General features: G+C 43.3%; 1 protein-coding gene across 1 annotated transcript; it reads right to left on the bottom strand.

Annotated features, from left to right (window-relative positions):
• Positions 1 to 661: 661 nt before the first annotated feature.
• SMU1 (SMU1 DNA replication regulator and spliceosomal factor) lies at positions 662 to 15,919 on the bottom strand. The gene is made up of 12 exons (XM_033173163.1): positions 15,791 to 15,919; positions 13,341 to 13,551; positions 12,266 to 12,418; positions 10,645 to 10,755; positions 10,177 to 10,305; positions 8,034 to 8,153; positions 5,935 to 6,051; positions 4,904 to 5,031; positions 4,698 to 4,824; positions 3,784 to 3,951; positions 3,231 to 3,383; positions 662 to 927 (listed from the first exon to the last, which is right to left on the bottom strand). The coding sequence occupies exons 1-12, from the start codon at positions 15,814 to 15,816 to the stop codon at positions 829 to 831; spliced, it is 1,542 nt and encodes a 513-aa protein (XP_033029054.1). The 5' UTR covers positions 15,817 to 15,919; the 3' UTR covers positions 662 to 828.
• Between the last annotated feature and the right edge of the window lie 683 nt (positions 15,920 to 16,602).

The raw sequence follows: 16,602 nt of genomic DNA, 5'->3' as shown, positions 1-16,602 counted from the left end.
CAAGTATGATAGTCAAGGTGGCTTCAGATCAAGACCAGACACTAGCTAGATGAGACTTATTTACTAGGACAATAAGCAAGATTGACTAAAGCTCACACATATTTTGGGACATTGCAAAAAGAAATCTATAAAACTATTTTCTAAACTAATCCAGACAAAGCTATATTTTAAAAGGAGAATAAAGTAAAATGTGTTACCTACCCAGAGCAGAAAAATCTGCAAGAACGTTATCGGGTATTCATTTTGAGAAGCTCAGAAGATTTATTCACTTCCCAGCCAAAGTTAAATGCTTTGAAACCCCATGCCTGTCAATGGACCTTATTTTCTTCTTAACATGCCCATTAAAACGTGGGATTTTAAAATGCTTAGCTTTGGCAAGAATTGTCTGTTTTAAGTTCCATGTTGTAAGTATAAGACAGGGATAGTTGGGAGAGAACTTGGATGAAATCAATTTCACAGAAACACCAAATGTTTCCTTTTCTTCACTTTGCCTTAGCCAGAAGAATATTTACATTTAACATTCAATTAAAACAAACTGAATTATGGTTAATGTCCCTAATAAGCAGCAAAAAGGAAACACATCTTAAAGGATTTTTTTTTCTTTGCAGCAAAGTGCTACACCGGGGCAAGCAACTAGCAAATATTCTACTAACTGGAATTGCATTTATTTGCAATAAATAAATTGCAAATTTATAGGGACATCTGAATATGAAATTAATATTCAGCTGAGATAACTTTTGGACCTCCTACAAACTGAAAACCACCCTGCAACGCACTGTGTCTTTGCATTCAAGATCTCCATGCAGTGGAGGGAATTAAAAAATTAGTTTATGGTTTCCAGAGCTTCAGCAGCCCATCTTCACTATAGGTAGCAATCAAGTTCTGGTGGGGATGGTGAGCGATACCAATAACATCCTTTTCGTGAACCTGGGTATAAAAGAAAGTTAATAAATATTTCCCAAAATTTTAACTTGAAATTTGCAAGCCTGTTAGAAGATTTAAAGTTGAGAGATAACAAAGCAGCAATTTGGGGTGAAGACATAGGAATATTAACATTATCGCACAAATAATTTGTACATTCTGCACAGTTCATAGCGAGGAATATATATGCCTGCTAATGTTCTTCTAAAGCAGGCTTATCAGAAGTCATTTGCCAGGTAGTTCGTAGCTTTGCAGAAGAAAAGTAGGGGATAAGCCACCTAGCAGAGATGCCATAGAGCAGGCAGGGGTGGGGAAACTTTCAGTGCAAGACCTCAATCCCTTCTGTACAATCTTGTGGCAGCTACTTGCCAGAGGTGGCTGGGGCCGGAGGCAGAAGGAGGTGGAGCAATGAAAGGAATTTTACCTTTGTGCAGTAGGCTAGTTTCTACACATATTTACATACACATCCCTCTCTACATCTTCTACCTGGGCAAGCATCAGGCACCATCAGAGTTCAAGGATGCATTCCAGCCAGGAGGATGCAAAACAGGGCTGGTGAGTGGAGTGGTTAGGAAGGATGTGTGGCATGGGGAGAGTTCTGGGGCCGCATAAGAGAGGCTTCGAGGGCCGCATTTCACCCCCAGGCCTGGAATTCCCCATCCCTGCCATAGAAGAGGACGATACAGAGGTGACTAATAAGGGGATTTGAGGAAAATGATATACTAGGGCTGAGGATACAATTCAGGGGAGGAGATTAAACAGCAGTGGTGTTTAGGAAAGTGTGAGAGAAGACTTTATAGAGCAGGAGTCAGGAAACATTCCCTTATGGTAATATGTCAGAGCCTGCTTGCCAGCAAAGTTGCAGACATTCCCCTGCCCCCCACCCCACCCCACAGCATAAAATACATATAGATGGGCATTATTCAGGAAGGCAGCCACACTCTTGTTTCTTACAGGAAACACATCCCAAAAATTTCAATGGAAGGATTTCCCCCCACTGCAAATTGCAGGCACCAGGACACCTAGTAGCTTGTGGGGCTAGGAATCCTGCCTTTAATCCCTTACCCCTCTCCCCACTCAGTTGTCCTCATCCAGATAGGCCAGCCCTGCAATTTGCATTAGAATCTCCACCACCCCACCACAATCCCCAGACTGTTGGATCAAATAGTAGATCTTGTTGCAATGCAAACTACAGCTATAGGCTATCTTGTGTGAACTGGGATCACAGTGGAGGCAAGGGACAAAAGCCCTCCTAGCGCCCCGCTAAAAGGGTACCAACAAGAACTGATGGTCCAACACCTGCAATTTGCTACATTTCCCTGCTGGCTTGGGAGGAACAAAAGCCCCCTCCCTGACAGCTGGCAAAAAAAACAGAGGAATAATGGTGGGATCAAGGAGGAGAGGCCCCACAGGCCAGATGAGAAACCTCTGCAGAGTGGGGGTCCCTGGCCCCTGATTTAAGCGTTTTCATCTGCTTTTCAGTTTCTGGCTTCCTAGTCTACAGTGCACCAAGGTGGAGCCTCTGGGACAGCATGAGGGGTGTGAAGGGAGCTTCGGCAAAAACTGGTTCGCCCCTGCTGCTGGTAGGATTCTCTGCTGGATCTCCTCCCTCTCTGTGAGCGGAAGGAGCCCTTCTGTTTGTGGAAGCATGGTTGGGATTCGTATCACAGTAAATTAAAAGCAAGGAAATCCCAAGTTCAACTCCTCTGCAATGTGCTTAATAGGGACTCTCAATCCCCATCACCCGCCAGCAAAAATTGGGATAATAAAACTTATGTACTTAACAAGGGGTGTTGTATGGACTACTGAGACAATATTCTTGACATGCTTCAAACATTCGCAAGTAATGCTAAAGCATCATCGTTAGGATCCTTTTCTCCCCTGAATTATTAAAAAACGAGGAATGCTGCATGATCTCCATTAGCTGAAGCCAAAAAAATACCTGAGGTGAGAAAATGCTCAGTGGCATGTCATGAATTTTGCATTACTAAATGTTATGGCAGGGGGAGATGTTTTTGGGAGCAGTTACACAGCAGCTACAGCACATGCTTCTGGCCAAAGGTTTGGCCTTGGACTGAAAATACACTTATTTTAAATGTATTACTTTATGCAAACCGTTTCTCAGCCTTTTATAGCTAAGATCAAGTGTAGGGGGGGGGGGGCAAAACCTTTCTTTGAAACAAGTTCCCTGAGACAGAAGGTCTCACCTGCTTGCGGTAACATTACAACATCCAAACTGGGATCAGGTCATACCCAGCACTTTGTAAGGTGTTTACAAAGAAGCACAGGCTGCCGTCTCTGCTACTCACCGTCAATGTTCTCTCCAGCTTGCCAGTCACTGTGCTGAAACAGTACAGCACAAAGTCTTCACCCACACAGTAGATCCACTCGCCTCGTGGAGAAAGGGCACAGCAGACAAAGTCACCACCTTCCCTCTTACCAGAGCTGAAGCTTCTCACAATCTACAAAGTCAATATATATTGGCATTTAAATCAGAAGCACATTTGTTGGGTGAGTGAATTGCTTGAAATATACTGAAGGATCCCATAGATCAAACAACACATAATTAGACCTAAGGGAAAACAGAAGCAGCATAACCCTCAGGGATCCATCCCATATTCTCTGCTTGAGCACTGCTGAGAATGCTAATGAGAACAAAGCTTACAATTATTACTTTCGAAGTCCAGAATATCAGACTTATCAAGTCCAGAATCCTATTTAGTCACAATGTCTTACAAACAGCCCCACATATTATTTAGAAAGGGAGAAGTGAAGTAATCTGGACTAAAGCAACAGAATCTTCCCAAATCCAAGAGGATATGTTCCCAGTCATTTCAAATCCATTGTCCTCCGATAACATACCTGCCCCTGCATGTTCATAATGACAACTGTATTTGATCTGTTGCAAACAACAAAGTGTTCCGGATTCTTAGGCAACAAAACCACACTGTTGACGGTGATGTCTGTCCCAGCTGTGCTGCCGAGTGATTTGAAAGTGTTACAACACTCTGTAGTCTTCATATTCCAAACCTGGAAAACAGAACAAAGGAGAAAAGATCAGTATATATATATTCCCGGCTCCAGAGTTCTGTCACACCTTAGCAACATGCCAAGAAATGGAATCCCAGTTCTGCAGTGACAGTAATGCTTCACAATATGGAGAGGACCACATCCCTTCAAAACTCAGACATATAAATGTACTATATATTCTGGAAAGTTGCTTGCTTGCTATGCACGTGGACACTTAAAATATAACCAAATTTGCTTGGTGGCTCCTGTAATCAAGGAGCAGGTTTTCGTTTGTGTTTGATACCGTTGGATGCCATTATGAATCATGGTGGCAGATTAAACTTTTCAGAATTGCACTGATTTTTTGGTTTTACTTGTTTAAAATAATGATGATGGTATACTTTTTATTTTAAAAAGCCAGTTCATAATTGGTAGTTAAGGTCTGGTACTGAAGGTCAAATCTGGTATTTAAAACAAGCAAAAAATACAACCTACTAAACAGCTGATTAATCAAATAAGTATATACAATGCTTCTAGAAAACAGCTTGGCTCCAACTATGGCATCCCTTCAGAGAAATGCTAGTTCATAATATTTTAAGAAGCTGCAACTGGCAGAGAAGACTTGTGATATAGAAAATATTAAATGTATGTTTTACTTCCGCAATCCACAAGCTGGTGAGAATTTTCTTTACAAAAGTGAGATGAGCAAAAACTTTAGCTAACCAAGCAAAATAAACAACTACCAAAGACCAGTCGGCTGATCTTACCTTCACAGTGCCATCCGAAGATGCGCTGATTATGTAATGCCCATCCTGTGTAAATGTGGCTTCATTAACAAATGACGAATGACCACGAAATTCTTTGAGAGTCTTGCCAGACTTCAAGCCATGGATTCTGCCACAGAATAAAAGCTACATTAATGTCACTCAACCAAGTAAGGCTGAATAGCAGAACTTAGCAAAATGAAACGTACCTGATTGTCTGGTCAAAAGAGGCACTAAGAATCTGACTGCTGTCCTTTGAAAAACTCAGGCAGGTGACACCTTTGCTGTGCGCTCTTTCGAATCGCCTCAGACACTGCCCACTCTGAATCTTCCAAACCTGGGAAGAGTAGAGGGAAAACAGAAAATCATGTGCAATTTACTTCTGTCTCTGGAAAGCCACCAACTTCAGGCTAGTTGGAATTTCTTGTTATTGACTGTTACAAAAACATGAGACGATCCTGCTGATTTTTCTTTTTCTTATAACAAGACTTGTAAAGGAATTCTGTTAATTTCACTGTATCATTGTTTCCGTCCCTAGTTTATATACACGCCACCTATTTTAATTTATCGTATGTTAGAACTTGCATGATTTGGATGTTTCAATTTGTTCTTACTGGGTCTGTAACTGCACAATGAAACGGCACCGGGGGGGGGGAGCTGGAAGAAGAGGTGAGGGGGGCAAGTAGTCCTCCTCCCCACCCCCACCCACTGTGCTTACCTTCCCTGGGGCTGCCGTCACCACCACCACCTCCGCTGCTGCTGCTTCTCGTGGGTAGGCAGAGCGAGCTCGCCCGCTCCACTCTCTGGCCCACAGGAGCACCAGGAGGGCGGCAGAGGGAAGATGAGCAGTGCGAAAGGGGTGGCTCCGGAGAGGAGCTGCTTGAAATGGCACTCAGCCAGCTCAGCCCAGCCCCCTTCCTCTTCTAGGCAGGGCGGGGAGGAACCAGGCGCTGCTGCAGTGTGTGTGGGGGGGGGGAATGGAATGGCATGGGGGGGTGGCGCAGCCCGAACAAACAGAATCCCCACGCCGATCCACGGACAGCAATTGGGCCTGATCTGGCCCACGGGCCTTAGTTTGCTGACCCCTGGACTAGACCAATCTTACCCTTTCTGGGTATAACAGTGAATCTTGTTTTAATTCAGAAAGAAGTAGGCCCCAGCTCTCAGAAGTTTAGGAAACATGGCTTAAGATCACCTCTCTAGATCCGTTTTCTGTCCTCTCATTCCCCAAATTGCATACCTTGATCTTCCCATCCTGTGCTCCAGTTGCTAGCATTTCCGTATCCCTACTGAAACACATGCATAGAACCGCATCATCCATCATCATAAAGTTATCCTGAGCTTGGTACTTCAGATCCTAAATGAAGTAATGAACAAAGGATCAGTCACTAAAGGAGAAAAAAGAGCCACCGAAAACAGCCATGCGTGTAAGAGTCATACCAAAGGAGCTGACTTATTCATCTAAACAGTACTGTCTAATGGCTGTGGTCTAAACCACTGAGCCTCCTGGGCTTGCTGATCAGAAGGTCAGCGGTTCGAATCACCATGACAGGGTGAGCTCCTGTTGCTCTTAATTGCTTCTTAATGCAACTAAATCAAGATTTAGTCTACCAAATCTAGCACTAGGAGTTACATGGTAAAATAAGGATTTCCAAAAACACTTGGTTTGGAAGCCTACATACATCTTTGTCACTTGAGACCTATATTTTCAAAACCCACCCTATTTTTTGTGATTCAATTTTTCTTGTACCGTATATGTCGGCGTATAAGACGACCCGGCGTATAAGACGACCCCCAACTTTTCCAGTTAAAATGTAGGGTTAGTGATATGGGATGGGGGGGTGGGAGAGGGAGAGGCCGGGAGCAGCCCAAGGAAGAAAAGGGCCCCGATCTGCTTGCTTGCAGGAGAAAGTGAATTAAACAGTAGCAGAAAACCAATTCTGTAGCTCAGAGGCCCCAGTAAAAGACAATACCTGCTGAAAGTCTGCTCAATTTGCTAATCGTCCTCGCTCTCCTGGGTGAGAGCTGAGAGCCGAGGAGACGCTGTAGCTGCTCAGACGCGAGGCTCTCCAACGGCCTCCCCTGCGTCAGAAGCCAAGGCGAAGTCCCCTCTCCCCCCCCCCCAGGGATGCAAGCACGTGTGAGAGGACGATGAAGCCAGGGAGGGAGATGGGCTGGGACTGCTTTACAGTGAGGGAGGGGGAGCTCAAAGGCTTTGCAAATGAGGAATGCAAAAGGGTTTTGAATTGCAAAAGCTTTGTGGGAGAAAGGATACTTGACACCACTGATTCTGGAGCTGAGAAGCCCCAGTAAAAGACAATACCTGCTGAAAGTCTGCTCAATTTGCTAATCAGAGCTGAGAGCTGAGAGCCGAGGAGACGCTGTAGCTGCTCAGCCAGGGAGAGAGACAGGCTGGGAGGGGCATTGCCGTAAGCGGCTCCTGCTTTGCCGCTTTACAGTGAGCTAGGGAGGGAGCCGGGTGAGAGGACCCTAAAGCCGCTGCCGCTCTGCCGGGACGCTCTCCGAAGGCCTCCCCTGCTCAGAAGCCAAGGCGAAGTCCCCTCCCCCGCAAGGAATGCAAGCACGTGCAAGCAGAGCTGGGTGAGAGGACGCTGAAGCCAGGGAGAGAGACAGGCTGGGGGGGGGCATTGCTGTAAGCGGCTCCTGCTTTGCCGCTTTACAGTGAGCTAGGGAGGGAGCCGGGTGAAAGGACCCTGAAGCCGCTGCCGCTCTGCCGAAACGCTCTCCGACGGCTTCCCCTGCATACCCCGGTTTTAGTAACCGGCGTACAAGACGACCCCCGACTTTGGGGAGGATAAAAAAGGCTCAAAAAGTCGTCTTATACGCCGCGATATACGGTAATTGTAAGTTTTTAATGTTTTTAGTGTTGTATTTCAAATTGCTGCAGATCGCCCTGGGACCTTGAACAAGTTGCTCAATCTTGAAAATGATGCTGACAAGTGTCAAATTGGTATTGTTTTAAAATTCAAATGCACTGTGCATTCAGAGTTCCCATTTACACTCCAGTTCCACTGGGAAAACTACACAAACCTGTACACAAATTTAGTACAGTAAGCCCACAACTTACATGGGGGTTACGTTACGGGGCTCGCTCCTAATGCCAAAACCGTAGATAGTCAAAGCCCACTGGGTTCAATGGTGGGTGGGATTGCCAAAGTAATTTCCCCCATAATTTACCCCTTTATCCCCCCCCCTTGTTTTATTTTATTGTCTAAATCTGAATGCACACAAGTTAAATGAGTGCAAGCTGAGGGCTTTACTGTCAAAACACAAACTATGTACTGAACAATCCACTTGAAAGGACATGCGGTGTTTTACCTTTCTGATTTTGCCGGTGGTGAAGTTCCATACTTCAATGAACCCATCAACAGAGCCAGTGACCAGATACTGACCATCTGGTGAAAATCGAGCACACTCCACATGAGACTTCTGGCCAAACTGTTTTAAGGGAACAAAAAGAAGGATTTCACGCAATGCCAATTTCATATAAATAAGTAACCCTCTGACACTGGAATAGGATACTATCCTAGACTAAATAATTATGAAACCTCAGCCCTCACATCACATTAAGTGCTCAAACTCTGTGGATATTTTAAAAATGCCCATCTCTTTTTGAGGAAAAGTATCAACAATGCTTGCAGCATACAGATTTTGTACCAATTTAATATGAAATATATATATATATGAAAGCCTAATTGGTGTTAACTTCCAGAAACTGAACTACAATAGGTTGGATACAGATTTGTATGCCGCAGCGTACAGCTCCCACTGGAGAAATGGAGCAGAGGTCATTTTTGCCAATTCCTTCTTCTCCCTGCAGTGCCCTGAAAAGCTCCTCTGAGAGCAGGAACAAGTAAGAGTTAGTGCTTACAAGAGAATTGGGGGAGATCATCTGACCCCCTTTCTCTAGCAGGAAGCCTCTGCTGGATCTCGGGGGGGGGGGCCTTGGCGCTAGCAGAGGGGCAAATCTGGATTGAACCCAATTACTATGTATATGCTTTGGTTCATGGCTTTCAACCTAGCCAAAGAAAAAGTTACTTTCATCATAAAAATCCTATTTTATATTCTCCCTCTACAGCTGGATGGATGGAAGGAATCAATCAATCACCACTGGATGCCATTTTGAGCAAGAAACAGAACATATCCCCTTAGCATTCTTGCGTACATGTCTGGTATGCAAGTGAGTCAAAAATGCATCTTTAACTTAATCTAATCATTTTAGTTTAATGATCTGATTTATATCCTGTCTTTCCTCTCAAAGCAGCCCAGGGAGGCAAACACAGTCACTTAAAAAAAAAAAGCATTCTGAAACAGTTAAAGCATTCTAAAAACAGGTAGGAAGTCGTGTTGGTATGACACAGTCAATATATATATATAAATAAATAAATTGACCAGTAGCACCTTAGAGACCAACTAAGTTTGTTCTTGGTATAAGCTTTCGTGTGCATGTATCTGAAGAAGTGTGCATGCACACAAAAGCTTATACCAAAAGCTTAATTGCTCTATAATGTGCTATTGGACAATTTATTTATTTATTATTGGACAATTTATTTATTTATTATTATATATATATATATATTCTAAAAACAGTTTCAGTTAAAATAATTATTTCATCCAGTGATCTTAGTCGATTTCTATTCCAGTATCAGCTACAAATATAAAAATGAGAAAGGCTACAAATGTGTTCATCAACTTGCTTGTGTGTTTAAATATAGCAGGTATTCAAACCAAGGTTTTTTTAAAACATCAGGTTTTTTTAAAAGTGTTTAAAATGCATTATAACACTACGTCAGCAGATGCCAATGAAGAGATCTGTCTTTGACAACTTGATTTCCCATTATGAGGTTTACAACGTGTTTTCCTGAAACATTTTTTTTATGTGTCTAGATCCAGCCCAAGTTCAATGGGACTCAAAAGCCAGATGAAAAGATACATCTATTTTGCATTTCATGCAACAGAACCTACAAGATATATATAAATTGGCATCAATGAGAGAAAGTGTGCTTTTCAGAGCTTACGGGCATGCAAGGAGGATTTCAAAACTGGTATTATTACTAATCACTAAAATGTAGCGGATTGAAAGTCAAGAGCTGACAGAAATCTTGAATGTAACTGCAGGAAGCTCCTGCAGCCAATCGGAAGCCACAGAAACCCCATCGGACATTTGGCTTCCAAAAATAGTGCGCAAACCAGAACAGTCACTTCCAGGTTTGCGGCATTTGGGAACTAAAACGTTCGAGAACTAATTTGTTCGAAAACCAAGGTAAGACTGTAATGTATCCTTGATATGTTATTGAAATAAACTCCAGGCTTGTGCCCCGGGGAAGTCACTTCAGTGCTGCTAAGGCAGCGGTTTGACTTCAACCCTGGAGACATACTCCATTGTCCCTCGAGACAGATGGATGCCAACAATTCTAGAAGAATCTGTCCCATTCCTCGCAAGTGGTAATTAGGGACTCACCTTAATATGCCTACTCAGTTGTGTGGGGAACTTTTCCTCTTCAACATCTTTGACAGCTGCTTTGCCTCGGAACAAATCAATTGTCATACCAGGAGGAAGAAGTCCCTGGTGCTGTTGCCATTTCAGTGCCTGAGAAATCAGAGGATTAAAGCACAGATCTTGGTAACTTTTCAAATGATATTCATTACATTGATATTCCTTACATTGGGAAGTTACATCTCAAACATCAGCTGTGTGACCTTTCCTTAGTGGTAAAAACTTGACTGCAGAAGGGTCTGTGAACATAGATTTGTTATTGAGACTGATTTATTAAATCCATCCCATCAAAAGAATCATTTGAAATGCGAAGTGGAAGACTGGTTTTACTAAAACAAAATGTATTTAATTGTATACCTTTCAGCAGTTCATGAATAAGGATCTCTATTTTCAGTTTCATACAATGTAAGTCTCAGTAGAGGGGGGGAATACCTGTCCCAGCAATGCCATAAGACGAGATGGAGGCACAACACTGACTTCACCAGCCAAGGCTTGGGCAATAGCAGCTCTCCGCTTCTCTTTGCTGCTCCCATCTGGGTATGCCTAGCATAGAACAACATAATACCTCAGTTTAGTTTTCAGGGCTTGAAGGAACTTGGTAGGAGAAACTGTTCTAAAAAAAGGTAGGACCCTTCCCAGTTTGAATGAAGTAAAACTACTTATCCAATAGCTATCAATCTGTTTTGCTCATTAACGCAAAGCAGAGATTTGTACTGCTTCCATCTCCCATAAACTTAGACCAGAAAAGCAGGGAGTGGAAGGCATCATTTGGAGCACAGCAAACAAAAGGGAAGAAGGTCTCCACAGGTCCACAACCCACTAATAATTATTTTATTTTATTTTATTTTATTTTATTTTATTTTTATTTATACATACATACATACATACATACATACCCCACCCATCTGGCTGGGTTTCCCCAGCCACTCTGGGCAGCTTCCAACAAAACATTAAAATGCAATAATCTATTAAACATTAAAAGCCTCCCTAAACAGGGCTGCCTTCAGATGTCTTCTAAAAGTCTGGTAGTTGTTTTTCTCTCCAACATCTAGTGGAAGGGCGTTCCACAGGGCGGGCGCCACTACCGAGAAGGCCCTCTGCCTGGTTCCCTGTAACTTCACTTCTCGCAGTGAGGGAATCACCAGAAGGCCCTCGGCTTTAAAGGTCAGCACCAACACTTTGAATTGTGCTCAGAAATGTACTGGGCGCCAATGTAGTTCTTTCAGGACCGGTGTTATGTGGTCTCAGCGGCCACTCCCAGTCACCAGTCTAGCTGCCACATTCTGGATTAGTTGTAGTTTCTGGGTCACCTGGTGCCCCACGTAGAGCGCATTGCAGTAATCCAAGCGGGAGATAACCAGAGCATGCACCACTCTGGCAAGACAGTCTGCGGGCAGGTAGGGTCTCAGCCTGCGTACCAGGTGGAGCTGGTAGACAGCTGCCCTGGACACAGAATTGACCTCCATGGACAGCTGTGAGTCCAAAATTACTCCCAGGCTGCACACCTGGTCCTTCAGGGGCACAGTTATCCCATTCAGGACCAGGGAGTCCCCCACACCTGCCTGCCCCCTGTCCCCCAGAAGCAGTACTTCTGTCTTGTCAGGATTCAACCTCAATCTGTTAGCCGCCATCCATCCTCCAATCGCCTCCAGGCACTCACACACAACCTTCACCACCTTCACTGGTTCCGATTTAAGAGAGAGGTAGAGAACCCCCAAATGAGGCCTGACGGTACCAACCCAACACTCGCATGCCACTTACTCAAAAAAGCCAATTGCTGGCAACATTAGGCATAATTTCTGAAGGAATTCCTAATCCGTATGAGGATTGTAAAATTGGAGGGGGCCTTGGAGGCTTACTAGTCTAATGCCCTACTCACTGTAGGCAACCAAGAGCTACAGCATTCGCAGCAGATGGCCGTCCAGTCTCTGTCCAAAGGCTTTCATGAGGTAGAGCCGGGAGAGCCCACTATCCACCAAGGTAACTTCCATTATCAAATGAAAGGCTATGTAATACATATATAAAGATAGATTTTTGATTAGTATAGACATACCTCGCGAGGATCAAAATACGACCTGGCCAAAAGGTTTTCAAGGTGGATGTAACGCTCTGGCTGAGTTTGCTTTAGCATGATCATTGGGTCAGTTTGTCTCAGGAGAGATCTGGCAGCACCCAATTCACGAAGCTCTATCAATTCCAAAACTACCTGAAATATCAGAAGAAAAATAGCATTAGTAAGCAGCGTTAATGCTTAATGTGGTGCGCATATTCAGTATAAGAGATAGCTGCACAAACAGAAGACCAAAGTTTCAGGCAGCTTAAGTACAGCGTGATGCAGGTTTCAGAAATGGAGAAGTGAAGGCTGCAGTTCAGATAACCAAAATCCGTATCTTGCTCAGTTGGCCTTAATTATGACAAGGATTAGTCAACTGATACTAGGAGTCATCCTTAAACCCCACCTGAATGCATCAAGCACCAGATTAATATGCTTCCAGCATCCTAGTCTCACGTTATGAGACTCCGTTTATGATATGAGACTAGTTTTTTGAATTACAGGTAAGAGTACAAACAGATGCATTCCCTTCACCACAGACACCAACGACACTGATGTGGAAACAACAGAATTTGAGGTTATAATATTCTCATCAGCACGTGATGATGGGAAGCAGTTCTAGATATACTCTCCATCTATGGTTTGGTTGGTATTTAGTAGGAGCAGGGCGATTACTAGTATGGTTGAGAAATAGTACCCTTATGAGCCACCATACCTCTAGAAGACAGGCAAATAATTATTCTGACAGCCTTTTAAAAACTGAGAATTTAATAGCATTTTAATGCCACTGTTATTTTTCAATACATGTATTTTAAATGCTTAACTTTTTAATGAACTTGTATTTTCTTGCAAAATATATTAGTGTAAAAAATAAAATAAACAGCAAACATCAGAAAAAGTTGGTTCAACTGTTCTCAGACATAATATTTTAGTCCTAGTTGGAACCCATTACATCTTGACAGAGATATAACTATAAATGCAAAGCTATAGAGAAAGAGACAATCTGTTTATTTTCTGGTGAATGATAAAGGTGCTATCAGACATGAACTAATATTACTGCAGAAAGCGTGCTTACCTGCTCATACAGATCAATAAGTGTTTTGTCTGGTAGTTTTAATGACTGTATTGCCTGCAGTACTGTGTCCCAATGGCCACTGTTAATATCTGCAACAAAACTCTCAATGCTGTCCACTGTGTTCAGTGACACTGTGGTCTCTTCCTGTAGAGTGGCCAAGGCACGATGCAAACTGTTCTCCTTCAGGTACTGCATAATCAGTCGGATAACACTAAGCAAAATAAACAGAAGGAACAATTAATTCTGTATGTGTATGCCGTCCTCTAGAGTCTAGGGCATATACAGAGCAATGAGGGGGGAAATACAGCAGCCAATGCATAAGCAATCCATTTCCCCAAACTTATCAGATCCTGTTTCAAAGCTAAGAAGTGCATTCAGGACTTAGAAGACCCCACAATTATCATCATGGGGGAAATTGTGGAATGAGAATTGGAGATTTACAGCTTGTGAAGCCATAAGGAACATTTTCTAAAGATGTTTTATAGATGGTACATAACACCTAGCAAAATATTCAAAATGTATAAAACAAAATCCAAAATGTGTTGGAGGTGTAATGAAGCAGAGGGGACGCTGCTACACATGTGGTGGAACTGTAATAAAATTAAGAGCTTCTGGGATATGGTATATGAAGAGCTGAAGAAAATATTTAAACAAATCTTTATTTTTTTAAAAACAGAATCTTTCCTGGTGGGCATATTAGACTCCGACATTGCAAGAGAAAATAAGAGAATATTCCTGTATGCAACATTGGCAGCGAGAATCTTAATTGCAAAAAAATGGAAATAACAGATAGTACCAACGAAAAAAAGAGTGGCAAGATAAATTATTTGATTACCTTGAATTGGCGAAAATGATGCATACATTTAGGGGACAATCTAAACAAAATTTCCAAAAAGAATGGGGAAAATATAGAGATTATCTAAACAAGCAGTGTTTTAAAATCAATACCTGGACTTGCTTTAAGTAATTTTTGCAAAACAAAATATGGTGTAAAGTATAAAATAAAGAGAAATGTAGGAAAAAGGAAATGAGAAAGAAACAATTTACCAAATATGGAATCAGATCTGCATTGAGGACAAAGGAAGTCAATTAGAAAAGAATAAATATTGAAATATGGATATACAATACATTTATTATTTGTTTCGTATCTGTATTTTTAAAAGTCTGTTCATTGTGTGTGTTTGTGTTGTAATAATAAGCTAATAAAAAGCATATATATATGACCCCCACAATATTCAGGAACACATCCAACTCAAAGTGCCGCCCAGAGAACAGCGTAACTACTTGGGAGTAAATATTTATGTTGCTTAATCTTAAATATACATAATAGTTCCACTAACTGATGACCATGTTGGAAACATAGCTAAGGACAAAACTATCTCAAATTTTACCTAAATTTACAACTGTAATACCAAGAATGTCCCCCCTGTGTCCTCAATAAGGGATGTGTTGTAGTTATGCCACTTGCCCCTGTTGGCAACCCCACCCACCGCCAGGATGTGTTCCCACACAGACTGCCCACCAGGCCTTGAGACCCTAGATCAGTGGTTCTCAAAGAGTGCCCTGTGCCACACTGGTGTGGCAGGAGAGGGTAGCCATTACTAAGTAGCTGTGTTTCATAACATAGAACACTGATAGTTGTTTCTTTTCATTCCCCGTGTATTTCTTACTGATAAAAAAATCCAGTGTGGCATGAGCAAATTCTGAAAGTGTAGCCCAGAGGGGGGGTGGGGAGATGAGAGAACAGGGAAAGACAGCCCAGCTCCTGCTTTTTGAGCATACGCATCACCGGTGACATTAACCCCTTTACTGTGAGCAAACAGATAGAGGCATGTGGAAGTTTTCGAATTTGCCATGTGCAGCTGTGCGATTTCGAGCACCAAGGATTTATCACCACCCGCAAAGCGACACACATACAGTATATCACTTTCGGGGAGAGTGAAACCATAAAACTGTAGAGTTGGAAGAGACCACGGTAAAAAAAAAAAAGATAAAGGACGCCTAGACAGTTAAGTCCAGTCAAAGACAACTATGGGGTCACGGTGCTAATCTCACTTTTCAGGCCACCATTACCTTCATTATCTTAGGGCCTCATCAAACCTAAATCCGGCCCTGCTCAAGGGTTTAGACCACGGCGCCACCAGCGTCCCTAAGAGACCACGAGGGTCATCTAGTCCAACCCCCTGCAGTACTGTGTGTGTGGCCTCAGAGCAAATGCACCCGCACCAAGTACCAGCAGCTGCAACAAAGCAACGAAAAGGGTCCTTGGCAACCCGGGAGCGGGGGATGCTTTAAGCTGGCACCGACTGGCACGAGCAAGAAATGGATCTGCCAGAAGAGGACAAAGGCACGAGCGCGGGGCACGGAAGGGGCCTGCGCCTTGCAAGGCACGAAAGCAACCCAGCAACCCCGCCCGCTCCCCGCTCCCCGAGCCCAGTCAGGGAACTCACTCCGACGACTCGATTTCGATCGACATGATGAACTAACTGCCCGTCGCCACCCGGAGAACTCCAAACCACGGCGCACAGCAACAAGCCGCCACTTCCGCCCAGCCACCTCCGCTGCACACATCCGCTTCCGGGGTCATTCCCCTCATGCGACCTATCTCGACCCTCATAGATTTATGGTGCAGACTCCCGAAGTTTATTGAATTCCGGGTTCCTTTACACTCCCTCCTCTCTGCGCCACACTTTCAGAATGAAACATTGCTCGCACCACATGCCCCCCCCCCACCCATGGGTAAGAAATACATTGGAAAACGTAACTAGGATTGTTCTCAGTACCACTCGATGCCCTTGCTCTCGTTTAGAAAATATGCCAATTCAAATTCTGCAATTAAAATAAAAAAGTTTCTGATACAGTACTATGCTACAGTGAAATGTTTTAGATATTTGTTTGACTGTCCTTGAATCTTCCCGCCACATTTGCTATCCTCTTCTGCCACACCAATGTGGGGCATCACACTACCTCCCACCCACAGACCTCCAGAGTGGAAATAAGAAATACGCGTTGAATTCAATCAATGGAAATTGCTTTCGAGCTTTTATGTATAGGAACCCATGTCCAGACAATAAAGGGAAATTTCAGCATGGAACTGCTCGGTTATATTTCGGTTCAGATTAGAGGCAACGGTTTCCATCCTTTCTCATCACAGGCGTTAACTTAATCAGTAATTATGATATTATGTTGTCGCAAACTGCTGCTACTGCTGCTGCTGCTGTGGAAACAAGCCTTGTGGTGTCTTAAGGAAAACAAGACGAAA

The sequence above is a fragment of the Lacerta agilis genome, chromosome 16 (genome assembly GCF_009819535.1).
Source record: "Lacerta agilis isolate rLacAgi1 chromosome 16, rLacAgi1.pri, whole genome shotgun sequence".
Classification (NCBI taxonomy): Eukaryota; Metazoa; Chordata; class Lepidosauria; order Squamata; family Lacertidae; genus Lacerta; species Lacerta agilis.
This window is presented reverse-complemented; position numbering and strand designations above follow the sequence as displayed.